The sequence below is a fragment of the Nomascus leucogenys genome, chromosome 6, assembly GCF_006542625.1.
Source record: "Nomascus leucogenys isolate Asia chromosome 6, Asia_NLE_v1, whole genome shotgun sequence".
In the NCBI taxonomy this organism is placed as follows: Eukaryota; Metazoa; Chordata; class Mammalia; order Primates; family Hylobatidae; genus Nomascus; species Nomascus leucogenys.
This window is the reverse complement of record NC_044386.1, coordinates 38733464-38751267: the sequence shown is the minus strand read 5'-3', so window position 1 is coordinate 38751267 and position 17804 is coordinate 38733464. Positions and strand designations below refer to the sequence as shown.

At 36.4% G+C, this 17804-nt stretch overlaps 1 protein-coding gene across 1 annotated transcript; it reads right to left on the bottom strand.

Annotated features, from left to right (window-relative positions):
* Nucleotides 1-17269, bottom strand: C6H5orf51 (chromosome 6 C5orf51 homolog). Its single transcript, XM_003274389.3, has 6 exons — nucleotides 17152-17269; nucleotides 13779-13885; nucleotides 11735-11881; nucleotides 10445-10576; nucleotides 9444-9558; nucleotides 1-4609 (listed from the first exon to the last, which is right to left on the bottom strand). The coding sequence occupies exons 1-6, from the start codon at nucleotides 17249-17251 to the stop codon at nucleotides 4326-4328; spliced, it is 885 nt and encodes a 294-aa protein (XP_003274437.1). The 5' UTR covers nucleotides 17252-17269; the 3' UTR covers nucleotides 1-4325.
* Nucleotides 17270-17804: the final 535 nt, after the last annotated feature.

Here is a 17804-nt window from a genome sequence, read left to right as displayed (position 1 = left end):
TAGGGGTGTATGGTTTTATTTTTTTAAAAATTTATATCCTCAAAAACAGTTTACTTGGAAATTTTCACTAGAAGAAATAACATGAAAGAACACCAGCATAAATACATAATACACACTTTAATTGTGGCTATATTAAATGTATCTTAATGTAATACCGCTGTAACATGGTATCATCTCATTGTTAAAAATTAAAAAAAAAAAAAGAACATAGGGAAGTGAAACTGAAAAACTATAGAATCCTGGATTCTGTGGCAGATGGAGTACCCTTATTTAAGCTAGAAAAGGAGCCCTGTAAGGTAGAAAGAGAAAAGAGGCAAGCAATCTAAAACCATCATGTTAACCAACTGTGAGTTTTTAAAAATATGGTTAAAATGAATCTAAGAATGCCTTTTAACACAGCTCACACTTTAATGAACACCAGAGAATTCAGAGCAAGACTGTAAAGCTAGGAATGTAATGTTATTGTGGGGTTTTAGCCACGACCCTCACCTCACTCTACTATATGCAAAAGAAGAAAGAAAAGTCTTTAGTCATGATTTGCACCTTAATCAGCATCAATTATTCTCAGTAGCCCAAAACCCTATAAATGCAGCAGAGCACACAGGTCTTTAAGTCTAAAAGCCTAGTTAACATCAAAAAAATTCATATTAGGAAAGAGCCATACATATTTAACGACTGTGAAAAGTCCTTTAACAGAGTTTTGGTAACCATGAGAGAATTCAAACTGAAGAGAAACCCCAAGTGTAAAAAATGCAACAAGGCCTTTAGGTATCACTCAACCATTAGCAAAATCCATAGGGGAGAGAAACCTTTTAAGTGTAGCTGAAATGATAAAGTCTTAAGTAGTGACCCATTCCTTAATTCAATATCAGAACTTCTGTAAGAAAGAAACTTTATGAATGTGCTGAATATGCAAGGTATATAACCAAAGGAGGGAAATTTGAAGACACAAATGCTAAAGCAGTAGACAGTTCCCAACCATCCCTAAATATGATGGCATCCCACCCCTCTCCCTATCACACTAGCCCCTTACCCTAATTTATTCTTCTTCATGGTACTCATCACTTGACATTCTCTATACATTTATTACTTAAAATGCTTTGTCTAACTTTCTCCACTAGAATACAAGCTCTGAAATAGGAGGGGGTTTTAAAAAGCTATATCCTCAGTGTCTAGGATAAAATCTGGCATATGGTAGGCATACAATAGTTGAGTGAATTTAGTGTAGTACTTTCCTTATGTGGGGTATTTGGTACCCTGAGGTTACTTCATTCTAAGTGAATGATTTAGCAGGCTTTAACATATATAAAAATGTGTTCATTATTCTATAATACACCAGAGTAAAAAGCATTTTAACTGCTATGGTGTACAAATTATTCTCCAATTGTGCGGGGGATGGAAAGTTGTATAAAAAGCACCCAGTACTACCCTCATAATTGTACCAACCAGTGAGACCAAGTGGTCTACCAGGGTCATGAAGGTAAAATGAAGTTTCCAACTTCTTAAGAGAAAGTTCTCTTTTCTCAGGTTCAGAATCTAAACACTTTACTCCTCTCAGGATGACATATATCCCTATATGCCTTGTCAGCCACTGGTATAGAGGGCATAGCAGTTTGGAATCCAACAGCAACAACTTTTTGTGCAAAGTTTGGCATTTAGAATCATGCCTCATTAATTCAAAACATTACTAAGGGCCTAACATGCATTAAGCACTATGTATACAAGTAAATTTTTAAAATATGGAGTTTACCAACAATAAAGAAAATAATTACAAAGCAGTGCGATCAGTGTGATAACATGGGAGGGGAAGAGTAAAGGACCAGAACAAAGGAGCATCTAATTTGACTGAAAAGGGCTTTAAAAAGCCTATGAAAACAGAATCACTGAAGCTGAGTCCTAAGAGGTAGGTAGGTATTCACTTGGTCATAAAGAAGGATGTAGAAGTAATGATGTGTGCAAGGCTACTGAGGTTGAAAACAAAGCACATTTGGGGAAGTGGAAGTACTTCCAATTGATCAGGATGCTCTAAAAAGAGGGATAGTCTGTGGTTCTAAAAACCATATTAAAAATAATTTAAATCTTTATACTTAGCACAAAGGTATTTTCATAATAAAACTTGCTAAAATGCTAAGTTAAATAAAAATCTTAGCTGTGTAACGATAAGCAAGGGGGCTGGGGCAGGAACTGAGAGACTCCCTTTGCCACAAAGGCTCTGTATCAGAATTTTTATGTTTACCAAAAGCAGCCTGGATTTTAACTGTTTGAGCAACACTGGACTAGAACATGATTACATAGGATGACTGCAGAGACATGGCTGGGAAGGTAGCCATTCTGTGTTGTCCTGATCTGTGGAAAATCCCAAAAAGAGAAAACATACAAAGCAGAAAGGATTTTATATAAAAGACAAGGACTTGATGTTTGGACACACTGAGTTTAAAATTACTGTGGGATGTCTAATGAAGATATTTGATAGACAGTTAGAAACAAGGTTTAGAGAGCAAGAGATAAGTCAGGATACAAGTTACAGGTTTGAGACTCAGTCTGATGTCACAGGTGGTAAAAGAAGCCATAGTTATGAATGACATTGTATAAAATATGTAAAGTGAAAAAAAAAAAAGAGAGAGAGAGAAAAAAAATCTAGTGAAGATCAATACCTAAAAGGTAGGCAGAAAGTGAGACAACACTTTGTGGGGAAATGAGGGAGATAGCAGAGATGAAACCAACGTGTAGCAGAGTCGGCTTTGATAGGAAGCAGGCAACCTCTTTTCCTCTAAAACAGGGGAAAATGAGTAAAGTTGGTAAATACAAGTTGACCTCTTCATAGTCTCAATTTTCTGTTCAATACGAGGAAGAGCCATATGCTAGGGGAGGGGCAGAGGGCTTAAGGAAAGTAATGAAGTTTGGCTTAGCCACAGCGGGAAATGGGAGAAAGGCCACCCTAGTAACAAACATAAGGTTTACATTGAGGGCTTTTCTAAGGCTGAAGCGAGACACTTGTAGTGATTCTACTTTGAAGGACTATCCATCACAAAGAACTCAGCATCCCAGAAAAGGTAGATAATAAATAGGATTAATCTGAGGTTGAGGGCTTGCCGAAGGACTAGACTAAAAGACCAGGGAAAGAAGAATAACTGGTGAGATTAGTTCATATAGTGTCCCATAAAGCTGAGGGTGGATAGGGAGGAAAGCCTGAAAGGGACTGATAGTTTAGGAGGAAGGGGAGCAGTCAAGAAAAGGGGGTAAGAAGGAACTGAAGAATGTGGAATGAACATAAAGGAGAGAAAAGTCAATAAAATAGGGAAGTGAAAAAACTGAAAAGAGGGCAGTTATCAGTTACTGAAATTTTACCAGAAAGAGAAATTCAAGATGGTGACATTCGAAGTGCAGCCATGGGAGTAAGCTGCTGGAATGTGATAAAGTCACTGCACAGAAGTCCAAGATATCAGCAAGGTATCAGAAAGATCATCCCAAGATGACAACAGGAGTTGAGGTAGACAGAAAGACTATGAGCAAGATATCAAGTTAGGCTCTCTGGCCTTTAACACTCACTCCTATTATTAAAGGCAGAAAACATTAAAATTTCCATATGGTATGAAAAGATGTGCTATAAAAACATATGAACTAATGGTAGACTAACCTAACTTGGTTTTTATCTTCATTACTCACTTGAAAAGCCATGTATTTTCTTTTAAACAAAATAGAAAAATAATTTTTAAATTTTTATAAAATGCCTAAAGGAAGTAGAAATTTTAAATACAATTAGTAATACATGGCAAAATAATTAAACACAATGATTCCTTTGTGAGATCTTTCATTATTTACCTTCTTGAAAATGGAATCTGAATATTAGTCATAATCTTTCATTTTGCCTACATTTATATCCATAGTATGTATTCAAAGCAGTGAAGTAACTTGACTTTAATTTCTGAAGCATGGCAAACTTCAAGGTAGGGAGATTAAAAAATAATCTAAAGATGATAAACATGGTAAACTTGTGTTACATATACCACAATAAAAAAAATAAAGTAGTAGAAAAAATCTTTGTAAAGCTAAATTGGGTTACTACTAATTATTAGTGACATAATATCTGTATTTTAAGGTGAGTTTGAACAACACTTTAGAAATTAAAGAATCATCCCGTCATAGGTTTAATAATATATAATGAAAAAGATGGTGATGTTGTTTTAGTAGGGTACCCAAGCTGGATATCTTTATGCAGTGTAATGTTCTCATATTCAGTATCAACATGTCTTCTTTTTTGGAACTCTCTTTTCCATTTCATGGGTTTTGTTGTTTTTCTATTTGAAAAGGACTAGATGAACTTACTAGTTACAGTGATGATGAAAGAAGTTTAAAATTTGTTTTGCATTTGTTGTATTCCATTCTTGTTCTTTCAGGGGTCCTTCACACACAGACACATACTTTTTCAAGATTTTTTCTCCTACTTCTCGGAAATCCAAGGGTTCCTTGTGTGTAGTGCAGCCTGCTCCAGAAACACTAGTATCCACTTCATGATTTTCTGGTTGCTGATCAGCACAATACTTCGATCCCCAGTAACACATTTCTCCACTGTACATCATAGCCAGCAGATGAATGTCACTAAATATTCCTGGGAAAGTCATTTAGGTTGACAGATTAGAATTAAAAGCTTAAAAAGAAACCATAGTTATTAACTAAACTCTAATTAAAGTTCCTTTTGTCATTAAGCATTTTCTGTTCTCACTTTAACAGTAACACAAAAGCCAAATACGACGAATACAATCTTCATTTAATTAGCATTTTAGCATTTTTTAATATCGATTTTACTGATAAAAGAGGCCCATTACAAAAAGAAAAGCAGAGTACCAGAGAATTCTTTTAGAGAACCATGTAGGTAAGTGTTTTTGACCTTTTTGGGGTCCACTCTATAACTTCTTCGAGAATCTAATTTAAGGAATAGAACTTCTCCCAGAATATACACCCCAAATTCTGCAGTCAATTTCAGAGTACTTATAAACTCCCTGAATTACATCCATGGACACACCCTTTATTTTGGGGTATGCTCTAGGATCATTCATATAGCTAAAGTCAAGTATCCTAGACCACCTATATTCTCTAAAAGTCTAAGAAATTATCATGCATAATCAAGCCTGAGAGTCCATACAATTTTAAATTATTAAAGGTGTTATCTCCAAGATGCTTTGTATTACCAGAAAAAAAGAGAATATGCTGCAGAATTTTCATCAAAAGTTGAACTATTTCTTCTTATGGATAGTTTTTTCAGTAGGCAATTATATAATTAAAAATTTATGGTGCATAAAGTGTATTAATTTGGCAGAAAGACAAATAAACCTAGAATAAAAAAGATCTGGTATAAATTACTGGCTTTGTGTCTTTGGGCAAGTCACCAAAGCTCTTTGAATCTCAGGTTTTAAATCTGAAAAAATAAGGAGTTTGCATCCCCTACTTAATTCCTGGAATTTTCCTAAAGAACATAAGAAATAAAAATGTAACTTCTTAAAGCCATTAAAGAAAAAATAAATGATGTATTCTAATGTGCTTCTGTGTTTAGAAAAGATTACTTCAAATAAATGAGCATCATAATGTCTGTTGTTCACCTAATATGATTCAACAAAAGTGACTACGATGGCACTGGAAATGAAAAATTCAACTTTCAAAATAGTGATAGTTTCTGTTTTGAATCTATTGCAAGCTTATTAAAGTATCAAAATTTGTTCCTACAGTTTTCACCTTCATTTCACCTCAATTTCTGCTTATAAAGAGTAGCAAGAGAAACAACAGGCTCAGCTGAATAGCTGAATGAATGGTGATACGGTTTGGCTCTGTGTCCCCATCCAAATCTCATCTTGAATTGTACCCTCATAATTCCCATGTGTTGTGGGAGGGACCCAGTGGAAGCTAACTGAATCACGGAGGCGGTTTCCCCCATACTGTTCTTGTGGTAATGAGTAAGTCTCAAAAGATCTAACAGTTTTATAAGGGGTTTCCGCTTTCACTTCTCTCTCCTTCTCTCTTGCCACCGCCATGTAAGAAGTGCCTTTTGCTTTCTGCCATGATTATGAGGCCTCCCAGCAACATGGAACTGTGAGTCCATTAAACCTATTTTTAATTCCCAGTCTTGGGTATGTCTTTATTGGCAGCGTGAAAACGGACTAATACAAATGGCTATATGATAAATAGTGGTTCTCAAACTTTTGCCTTCAGAACTTATTCCTTCTTTCTAACTGTATGTTTGTACCCATTAACCCAACCTCTCTTCATCACCCTCTTCCCACTCATACAACCTTTTGTGATACCAGCTCTGATTTGTAGGGGTGGGAGGCTCCTCAGTGGTATTAAGGGCATAAACAAAGGGTGTAAAAGTTGGACAGTTTTTTATTTACCCCCATGTGATTCCAGGTTTATTCTGAAAATGCAGTTTTTATAACCCTTTTATCTGATAAGGCCATGTCCAAAGATTAAAATTCTTTGGCCCCATTTCACAGAAGAATGAGGCTCAGAGGTGAGATACAAGGGCTTACTGCATAAAATTTAATGATATACAGATAATGTCTAAACAACAATATGATTATCTTACCTTAGAAAAAGTAACAAAAACCATACACAGTTTTGAGTTTTATCTAAAATTAGGTAAATTATCACCAAGATCTAGCCACAGAAAATTTGATGTCTCATATAGAACTTTTCTCCCTAAATGCTAAAAATTACTCAGAATTGTATTTTATATTGACTAACAAAAAATAATTTGAGCCTCTCAAATTAGGACTTAGGAGTAATTCGGCCAATGAAAAGTAGGTTTCCTGGCTTCTAATCTAATCATGTTCAGATAGATACATTTGGGCAAAGCAGCCTTTTTTTCTTTTTTCTCAGACAGGGTCTCACTCTTTTACCCAGGCTACAGTGCAGCTGTGCGATCAGGGCTCACTGCAGCCTCAAACTCCTGGGCTCAACTGATCCTCCCACCTCAGCCTGCCATGTAGCTGGAACTACAGTCACGCGCCACCACGCCTGGCTAATTTTTTTTTTTTTTTTTTTTTTTAGTTTTTGCAGAGATGATGTCTCACTATGTCTTGAACTCCTGGCGCCAGTTTTTTCAACTGATCATCCTGCCTTGGCCTCCTAAAGGAGGCAAACTTATGTTTTTTTTGTTTTGTTTTGTTTTGTTTTGTTTGAGACAGAGTCTGGCTCTATGCCCCAGGCTGGAATGCAGTGGTGAGATCTTGGTTCACTGCAACCTCCGCCTCCCGGGTTCAAGTGCAAACTTCTTTAGATAAGAACAAAAGGCCAACACCCTAAGAGGACTTAGGACAGTATGTAGCAAACTGCTGTGGTGCCTATACTGTTTCTTTTTGCCTGGAAAATGCTACCCTATCTGACCCTTTTAATTCCCTTGTTGAAGAACCAACTGAAACTAGGAGCTAGTAAATTCAAAGTATGACAAAGAGACGCCACCAATATTACATGCTTCCTGAAGAAAAGACTCCAGGCTATGAGAGTCTCTTACTTTATAACTAGAAATGAGAGAATTAGGAAAACAGGTGATTTGTGCCACTCCCTTTGGTTCTAAATGAGCTTTAGTGCCTACCCCACCTTTTTCTTTTAAAGTGTCCCACATTAAGAATTCAATTTAATCAGTCCATGTGTATAAATAGAAATTTTTAAAAAGCCATTTTCAATGCCTCTAATTGGTTCCTAGTTATCTGAAATAACTAACAACTAGTATATACTTGCCATAAATACATCAAATATCCCATGTTGGTCAAAATGTCATGCCCACTGAGGGATTATTGTATTCACAATAAGTTGTTTTAGAATAAAATATTTGTCTAAATGAGCAGAAAGTAATAATTTTTGGCCATCAGGTCACTTAAATCACTATTTTTTTTCTATGAAATGCTTTCAAATAGAATAATCCAGGAGAGGCTAACAAAGAAACAGGAAGAATTAAAACATATTTAATATACTAGAATATTTCCAAAGAGGTATTCTGATTATTCTTCATATTTCATTTTTTTCTCATCAAAACTTCAGATGAAGTATAAAAAAGTTTACACATGTGATCTAATGTTACTTGCAGCTATTTGACCTTGAACAATTCACTTGGGTTTACCCGGATCTCAGTTCTTCCATTTATAAGGAGATGGTAAAAGTAAGTGGTTCTTTTCTCCTCACACACAAGTCTAAAACCCAGATGATGCTCTATATTCAGTTCCTAGAATTTTCAAGTACACAGATGCTTGTGGCAGAAATTTATAGTTGTCACCCAGTATTCATTCTCCCCAGTACCCCCCTCTTAGTAAAGAATCTTAATTTTATTTGGGATGGCAATGTATCAGGTTAAGGACTATACTTCCCAGGTTTCCTTATAGCTAAGTAAAGTCATCTGATTAAATTCTGGCCAGTGAAATGGAGGTTGTAAGAAACTTCTGAGAAGGATGGTCTAAAGGAACAGACTTGGCTGAAATTCCCTTTTGCCATTCCTGTAGCCTGAAACACAGGTGAGATTGAAGGAGCTCCAGGAACATCTTGGGATACTGAGAATAAAAGCAATGTCCTAAACAGAAATGCATGCTGCACAGTCTGGAAAGTATCATTTATATTATGTTCTATATAAAGTGCCTCCCCATGAAGAGGGGGTCTGGTTTTAAAGAAGAATGGAGGAAAAAGGTAAGAACATGATGAGATGGAGCCACTGCACCAGCTCTGGACCTTTACTGTGCGAAAGATCACTAAATGCCTACCCTGTTTAAAAGTTACTTCCATTCGGTTACAAGTAGCCAAATCTAATACTGATAAAATGCTGACTGAGGCTTGATATGGTTTGGCTCTGTGTCCCCACCCAAATCTCATCTTGAATTATAATCCCCAGGTGTTGAGGGAGGAAGCTGGTGGGAGGTTACTGGATCATGTGGGTGGTTTCCCTCATTCTGTTCTCGTGATAGTGAGTGAATTCTCATGAGATCTGATGGTTTTATAAATGATAGTTTTTCTTGCACTCACACATGCTCTGTCTTACCTGCTGCCATTTAAGACATGCCTGCTTCCCCTTCCACCATGATTGTAAGTTTCCTGACACCTTCCCAGCCATGTGGAACTGAGAGTCAATTAAACCTCTTTTGTTTATAAATTACCCAGTCTCAGGTGGTATCTTTATAGCAGTGTGAAAACAAACTAATTACAGGGCTGTGTGAGGATCCAAAATGAGCAGAAGGAACATAATACATAACTTCCAAAATTACTAAACGCAGGGGATTAGAAATATTTTTCTGTATTACATCAAAAGATTTTATCTTTGAATTTTATATAAACCCTTTTATTACTTATTACTTTTTTGTCTATAATCTACCTTGACATTTATTTAAATCAGAGTGAAATCTAACAAACTTCCTAAAATCTTAAGAAGCTTTAAATCACTTAGAAAATTTAATGAGAGATCACATTACCTGCACTCAGTAATTTAGCTGTGTCTAGGTCTTGGAAAGAAACTCCTTCATTTAACTGGATAGGACATCGATAATTTAGCATCTGTAGCAAGTAACTGATTCCATCAAGAAGGTACTAAATAAAAGCCAGAGCCAAAGAATTGGAAGTATTATATGCAGAGATATATAAACTTCAAATACTAATATTTTCCATTCTTTACTCAAGAGAAAATTGGTTAATATATAGGCATAGCTTACAGCTATTCTATTTCAATGGTATAAAGACCCACCATCCCAAGACTCTGCTAATATAAATATACCCCTTGAAATGCTCTAGTAAGAAAGTGTACTAAAAAAAAGAACACATTAACCAGAAACACATTTCAGTAATATACTTGTTAAAGATGTCATCAGAGGAAGAAAAGAATAAAAATAATAAAGATATGCTCAACAACAATGTATTAAAAACATGTATGTGCTTATAATTTAGAAATATTATGATCAAACTTTTATATCTGCAAGCGTGGCCTCCCATTTCCAAGCCCACCTAAACTGTGTGTACATTTAACCCAAGTTAGAATCCTTAGTGATACAATACCAAGACTCATATTTTGGATTTAATGATTCAGTCATAATGGTCAAGTGAATCAGAGGGCCACAGTTTTCTAGAAGCAGGGTCATGTGAGTTCCTTAGAAGTGATCTGCTGACAGGCTCACAATCAAGTGTTTCTTTCAGGACAAAAATTTTTTAAAAGTTTAGAAATTAATATAGTTTGTCTTATATTTAAAACAATACAAATCCTTAAAAAAAGAACTTCACAGATTACAAAGTGCTTTCACATGTTATCTGATTTAGTCTTCACAACAAGCCCAATTTATTTATGATTACCCAGCTAGTAAATAAAAGACATAGAATACAAACCCAGACCCTTTGATCCACTACTCTTAGTACTACAACAAAGACAGCTTTTTGAAACCTATAAATGTCAACAATGAAAAATGTGTAAGGAATGTCTTCTTACCTTTTTAAGCAAACTGGATTTTCTTAAGAGCCACTCTCTTCTTTTGGTAAGAGAATGACAATACATATACAGCAGGGCTCCACGTCTCCAAGAGAGACATTCCAGTAGCTCATCCCCAAGCAAATTGCAGTGCTGAAACACACAAAAAAAGACATAGGTAAAAAGGGAAACTGGATGTCTACAGAAGTTGAAGTTAAATTTCAAAAACTCATCAATTAAAAACATTCTCAAGTCACAAAATGTGCCCTTTGTTTAGCTGCTTACACAGGGAGGCCTTACTTTCAATCAATTATAAATATGCAATTCTATTAATATATGAAAGTTAAAGTAACTACTTCAATTTACTAGTAGTTTTACAAAATAATTTAAAAAATATTTTTACTAGCAAATTCCCCTAACAGGTTTGCAATACAAGCAGTCATCATCTCATTAAAAAGGTAACTTTTCATAAATACATTACTTGAAGTGAGATTATATCTATTTCTACTACTGCTGGAATAAAATAATGAAAATTTACACCCAAAAATAATTTTAATAAATCAAAATTTTTAAAGTGGTTTGTCACTGAAATTTGGAGATGTTTCCACAGCCTCCCCTGATAAATAAATAGAGAAAAAAATATATCTAAGTAGACAGTCAGCAGGCAGTTAAAGATGATAAATTATTTGCTTGAAAGAGTATCCAGGACTAGAGATACAAATCATAGGATTATCCAAATAGAGATGACAGTACAAAGCCTGTGAACAGGTTGTCAAGCAAAGACAGAATAGAGACTATCAGTGATGAAAGAGACATTCCTGGCTAGTACCTGTGCTTCTAGAATGGAAGGCAGGACAGTTGCTAGCAAGAGAAGACATTTCAGAGATGAAGAAGTGGAAAAGGAGCATGCAGGGTCTCAGAGGGAGGGGGTGATCAATATTAAGAAGGGCAGCAAATGTTCGAGAGAATAAGGACTGTAAGAACAGATGTGGTAATTAGATTAATAGGGACCTTCAAGAAAACAGTATCTGCAAAAGTAAAGGGGGTCGAAATGGGAATATCTAAGTTAAAAAAAAATGATTAGGTACAGCTACTACAATTCTATTATGCAAATATTCTGAAATACATTTAGTAAAATATGATACTTTTGTTGCAACATTGGTCTGAAGTGTTAAGCTCTTTTATCTCCCTCTTCCAATTTTAATTTAAGAAACAAAGATACAATCAAGAAGAAAAAAATATAGACTCCAAAGAGCAGGACCGAAAGTACCAGCAATATTCCATCATAATTAACAGGAATGTAAAACTTACTTTTGGATGCATATTATTTTCCTTGACTAAAATTTCTGGTTCTGAAAGAAAACTGATCAGCTCTTTTACTTTCTGTGAAGAAGAGTCTTCAGGAAAATCTTCATCTACTAGCTTGTTCTCCTCAAAATATGTCATGTCCAAAATAGCCTTAAAAAAAAAAAAAGGTATCTATCAATGTTTTAAAATTGAAAAAAAACAATTCTTACAGTTTAACCTTGCACATATAGGTGTTTTATTACACATTTAAATCTTCTAGCTCAGTATGTAAATTTGAGAAGTAGGCAAAATGTCTAGACGTAAGTGTAATTTGTGAAAGATTTTAAAGAAAACCGCATAGGTATTTTACTAAAGTACTGAATTAATGATAATCTTTCTTTCCCTCAAAAAAGAAAATAGAGCTTTGTTTTAATTTACAGAATTTAATCATATATAATTATGAAAAAGGTAATTATTATATTCTGCTATTTATATAATCCCTGAAAATTTTCTAAATGCCTGCTGTATCAAGTTAAGGTCACTACTTCCAGCTTTGAATCTTCAAAGGATTTATTTGTTTTCCCAAATACAGAGCCAGCATTAGGGGCATATGTATCCTGCCACCCAATAGAGGAAGCATACCATCAACAAATGCAACTCAAACACTAAGCCCCCAGTATTCCTAATTATTAGAGATGCTGTTAAAGCATATTAAAACTCCCCAATCCTTTTTCCTTTTTTAATCTATTGAACTAAGACTAAGGAAACTGGGTTCTAGTGTCAGTTCTACCACTAATCACTTAACTAACCAAAGACAAGTCAATTTTACCTTTTTTGAGCCTCAGTTTCTTAATTGGCTAAATGATAAATTGGACTAAAATACCTTTCAAAGTTCCTTGTTGGAGTATACAATTAATTAACATACGTAAGGTACTAGAAACGTTACCTAGCACCTAGTTAGTGCTTTTACTTTCTGTAAACATGAGGAGTAACTGTTACCGTGCGAAAGGCCTAAGCCAGTAAGGAGAGATCATCATATATGATTTCATCATCATATGAAAGGTGATCTGTTTATTCAGAACCATAAATAGGGTTTAAGAGGATCTTAAAATTGAAATCTGTATCTCTAGGTCTTTTGCCTTATTCCAGTAAGTAAGTTAAAATGTTTGGAACACTCTCATGTGAAAAAAAATGAGATGACATAAAACACAAACAGACAAGGACAGAGTCTTCTGAACGGAAAGAAAGCCAAACAAAATACCTGCCAAACTTAAACAGTTCTCTGCAGTTTGTGAGTAGCTGTTAGGCCTATTCAGCCATGGTGTTTGAAGGCAGAAGCTATCTTTAGAAATTTCCTAACAGGAAGAACAGCACCAGGCATTTAAATGCTATAAATGGGCACTTTGGAAGCCTAACTAAGTGTACTGTACTTTCTGTAACCACTTCAGTTTTATTATCCCTTAGCAATCCAAAAAGGGCACATGAAAACACTCTATCAACTACAAAATGCTATATAAATGTTAGTTACTATAATAAAATTACATTTCTTGATGTTAGCATGCCTCAGCAGTGTTTCAGAAAACCAAGAAAAAAAGGTGTTGTCCACACAGCAGCCTGATTTGGAAAGGAGTTAAAAAAAAAGTGGGTGAACAGAAAAATCACATAGATATGCATGACACTAGCAGGGAGAATAATATTGAGAATCCTAGGGAAGGTAAATTTCAGGGGAAAAAAAAAAAGTCAGGGCCCTTATATACTCCCCTGCTCCCTCTGAAACTTTCAAGAGATTAGACATTGCACACACTAGTGTTCTGTTCAATTATCTCTAAAGGAAAACAATTCCGTCATCTGTAAGATTTTCTTCCTGACTTATTAACACATCTAATAAATCTTACTTCTTTTCATACTGCCTCAAAGTTTTAAGTTTTTGTGTTTTATTCATAGTTTTTTGGACAAAGTTAAACGCTTGAAATATGGAATAAACTGATTTCATTTTACCTAAACTTGGAGTCAATCATCTAAACAACCTGCCCTCATAAAATGCCAGAGTCCACCGCTCTTTCAGTACCTGTGTGTAAAGTTCTAGAAGATTTGATGGATTTGAACATTCTTTCTCTTCTCCACACAGGAGTTTCAATTTTTCTAATGCTGCAGAGGCCCGAATTAAAAAGTGATCTATAAGAAATAAAAACATGAGGATTACTTCACCTAGTTTCAGAGTGTTATTTAAACAAAAAACAAATTATATATGAAGATGAAGTGATGAAATGACAAGATGAAATAATATTATGGCATATGGAGAAACAGCATTATAGTAATAATATCTTATCTAAAACGTGAAATATCTCATAATGCCTAATCCTAATTAAGTAAATTTATCATGAAAATTTTTTCTACAAAGCAAAATACTGAAAACTTTCTAGAGTCACTCTTGCCATTTCTTAAATGCAGTCTGTATTCTCATTATGCTTCTTTTATGATGATAATGCACTCAAAATAGTTAAACAAATTAAAAACTTACTGGAATATACAAATAATATACATAAATCTACAGAAAGGGCTTCCACTGAAAACTTAAAATTTCATAAATGTAGTTGCAAATGTTACTCAAAAGACCATGATTGACCAAATCGAATTCCTTATAAAATGCCAGCATTATGAGCAATTTTATAACTGTGTTTGTATCTACTACAATTAAAATTACATAATACATCTGTGTACTTAATTCCTTTAAAAACTTAGAAACAAATTACCTCATTTCCTCAAAACCTGGAAGAAAAGGAACTAAATACTTCTAATAAGTCCTCTAATCACAATTCACCCTCCCTCCGCCTTCACCATCTCCTGATTTTTTTCCCTTTCTCTAATGTCATAATCCCTTTGTTGCTTCTATGATTTCACCTTTTCTTATGTGTCCACTTCAAGGTACTATCCACCCTTCTGCAGCATTTCATGTAGTCAAATTTAGATACACCCATAATCAAGACACTAAACTCTCTGAGTTTACCTCTCTGTGCTTCCCTTCTGAAACATACTCTGATATTCTAAAATATATCACTTTCTTCTTCACGGGCCAATGAACAGATAGTGTAGCACTTGGTGTAGGCCTACCTGATCCAGCCTCAGGAGTTACACAGATAAGCTGTTCATTGTTGGAGCAAAAAAGCACCATCAGGTTATATCTGTTGGCAATCATGTGACTGCTGCCTTAAGTCTTCTCAGGTAAAGCCTGAGATTGGATTTTGACTACTGTAAGATCCACTCTCACTTGAGTTGAAATCTACTTCTTAGCACTGTCCTTCCACCTCTCATTAGCCCAGAAGTGACATCCACACAACGTAGAAAAAGATTCTACTATAAACTGAAATTATATGGAATATGACACTCCTTAGGTGCTTCTTTAGAGAGTGTGTTGATATTTTAACTTGCAGGATTATTTTCAATGTAAAGATTTGCATTGAACCACTAAACCATTGCTGAAAAGAGTATGTCACATAAATTGATGACATAATTACTGTGGCAGGGGTGTGGTGGTGGCACAGCTCACATTTTGCAAAAGCCCATAAAATGCCGTATTTTGACTAGAACTATTTAGTAAAAGTAATGACTGGCAAAGCAAAACATGAAACTGATTGTTATATAATCTCTGGAAAAACTCCCTCATGACGTACTTCCATAGAGTAAACAGATTGTGCTGGTACGATGAGAAATAAATTGACAAAAAATGACTAGAAACTAAAAACCGCATTCTTAGATGAAATAATGTCTGGCTGTATCTCATCTAATCTGAAGAAGACAATGGAAATCATCAAACCCCTATATCCTAGTATAAATATATACTCGTTACATTAAAGAACAAAATTTGAATGTATATTATTCTTGTTGCGTGGAAAAATAATGCCAAATTCAAGTACATGAAATCTTGTTTTAATTAAAGTTCATAAATCTTGTAATGTTTTTAAGATTGAACTGATTTCCATGCTGATCAACGACTCATAATGTGGACCAGTAACATTGTCATTTTATTTTAGTAAATTTTCAGAAGTTTAAAGCCTTCAAACAAGAATTCCATATACAGAACATGACTTTTATTTCCAGCTCTGATTCATTCCAGAACTCTTCCAAGGGAAATGAGAATGGCTTTTCAGTTCAGTGATAAGTGAATAAAAAACATTCTTTGGTCTCTCTGGACCGGTTCAAGTGAATCTGGAATTAGAGGTAACTTAGATACACTTTCAAGTTAATAGCTCCTACTACCCAAGAATTATTCATGTGAATCCACAGACCAAAATATAAGTCGGCTTCAGGGTGGTCTGTAGGTCTTTCAAGAACACACTCCTGGCCTGGCAGTGGCTCATGCCTGTAATCCCAGCACTTTGGGAAGCCAAAGCGGGTGGAATGTTTGAGCCCAGGAGTTCAGGACCAACCTGGGCGACATGGTGAACCCCGTTTCTACAAAATATACCAAAGTTAGCCGGGCGTGATGGTGTGCGCCTGTTGTCCCACTACTAGAGGGGCTCCAGCCTGAGCGACAGAATGAGACTCTGTCTCTAAAAACAAAACAAAACAAAACACTCCTGAGAAATGATAATCCGGCAAAAAATATTCACTGAAACTAAGGCATTTAATCATAGACCCTATTTAATAAGAAATTCACGAACTATTCAATCGCTTAAGAAAATGTTCCACTACTGTTTTCCTATGAGTCCGATGATATGAGTCAGTCCACAAGAATTTTAAAAACTATCTGTAGTAATTGCTCAAACTCAAAAAGGAATAATGTAGAACCTAAAGGCAGCTGAGACGTAATGAAAAGAATTGGACTTAAATTCAGAAGGTTGAGGTAATTCCCTAGCCCAGTTTTTCCTAACAGCTTAGATCTTTCCAAAACAAGTATGCCAATACTTAACAGAGCCCTTGTGAGAACTGGCATGATGTATGGGGCAGAATAGTCTACACACCAATGTAAAGCTCTTCTATAGAATGTTGTTTTGAATCCAAAACGTAAAACGCAAATTACAACGCAGCAATGAAAAAGTGGAACTGTTATACATGCCTTTTTATCTTTACAGGATGCAAACCACCATTACTAATTTAAGTGTTATCATTCACCTTAGCCATTTATTTAAACTTCTGTATTTTATTTAGATTCTGCCCTTTTTCCAATCGCTACCGAGACAGTTTACACCAGCACGGATCTGCACAGATTTTCCATGGGTTCTGAATAATGCGGTTTTCGAAGACAACGCCTTGGCAATGTGAGTTCCGGGAAGTGGGCAATCGATGGCGCAGCGGGGATCAGAAGCGACAGACCTTGGGTAACCACTTGCGGCCTGGGACCCAAAGGAACACAGGCCTCAGCCTCCAGCCCTCACAGCCATCGAGCGCCAGTACCTTAGCGCCGTCTGCCCCGCCCGCCTCCCTCTCCTCCGCTCCCTCACCATCTTCACCGGCAGCTTCGCTAAGTTGCTGTATGTGGGCCTGAGCCAGGTCCCCGAGCTCTTCCACTCGTCTCACCACACTAGAGACTGCGGCCGCCATGGCCACAATCTGCGGGCGCGCCCCGGTCACGTGACCGTGTTGGCCCGCAATCACCTGATCCCCCAGCATGGGCGGGGCCTAGGGCGGAACTCTCCTGGTTGGTGGGAGGAGACATCAGCTCCGGAAGAGGGCTGGCCCAGGCCGGCAAAGGTCGTTCCCGGTCATTTTTCCCTACTGGACTTTCCTTCCCTCCCATAATCCTGAGCGGCAAGGAGACTAGGGGCTGGTGTGACGTTGAGGCACGCCTCTCTCTTGCCCCCTCCTGTAAGCCAATAGGGAGCCAGCCGTGCCCCTCGGCTGACCCAATCGGAAGTCAGCTCCCACTTCCCTATCTGGCGCGGGAACCACAGTCTGGAGGGCGGACGCGAGGGTCTGGAGAGAGGACTGTAAGTTTTGGCCTTGTAGTAAGGAAGTTGCTAAAATAAAGTGATTATAATCTCCTGGTCCGAAACGGAAACCCCACCGGCCCCCTGTGTAACACATCCAAGTCTCCAAGAGTTTGTTGTACATCTGGATGGGGAGCTCCAAACACTGGTGGTGTTGCCAGTCTGCG

What these genes read in the sequence shown, in the direction of transcription:
- C6H5orf51 (XM_003274389.3), bottom strand. Translation starts at nt 17,251, where the DNA reads ATGGCGGCCGCAGTCTCTAGTGTGGTGAGACGAGTGGAAGAGCTCGGG. An exon ending in CGAAGCTGCCGGTGAAGATG is followed by an intron (nt 13,886 to 17,151) that starts GTGAGGGAGCGG and finishes TATTTCTTATAG; the next exon opens with ATCACTTTTTAATTCGGGCC. An exon ending in AGCTAAATTACTGAGTGCAG is followed by an intron (nt 4,610 to 9,443) that starts GTAATGTGATCT and finishes TGACTTTCCCAG; the next exon opens with GAATATTTAGTGACATTCAT.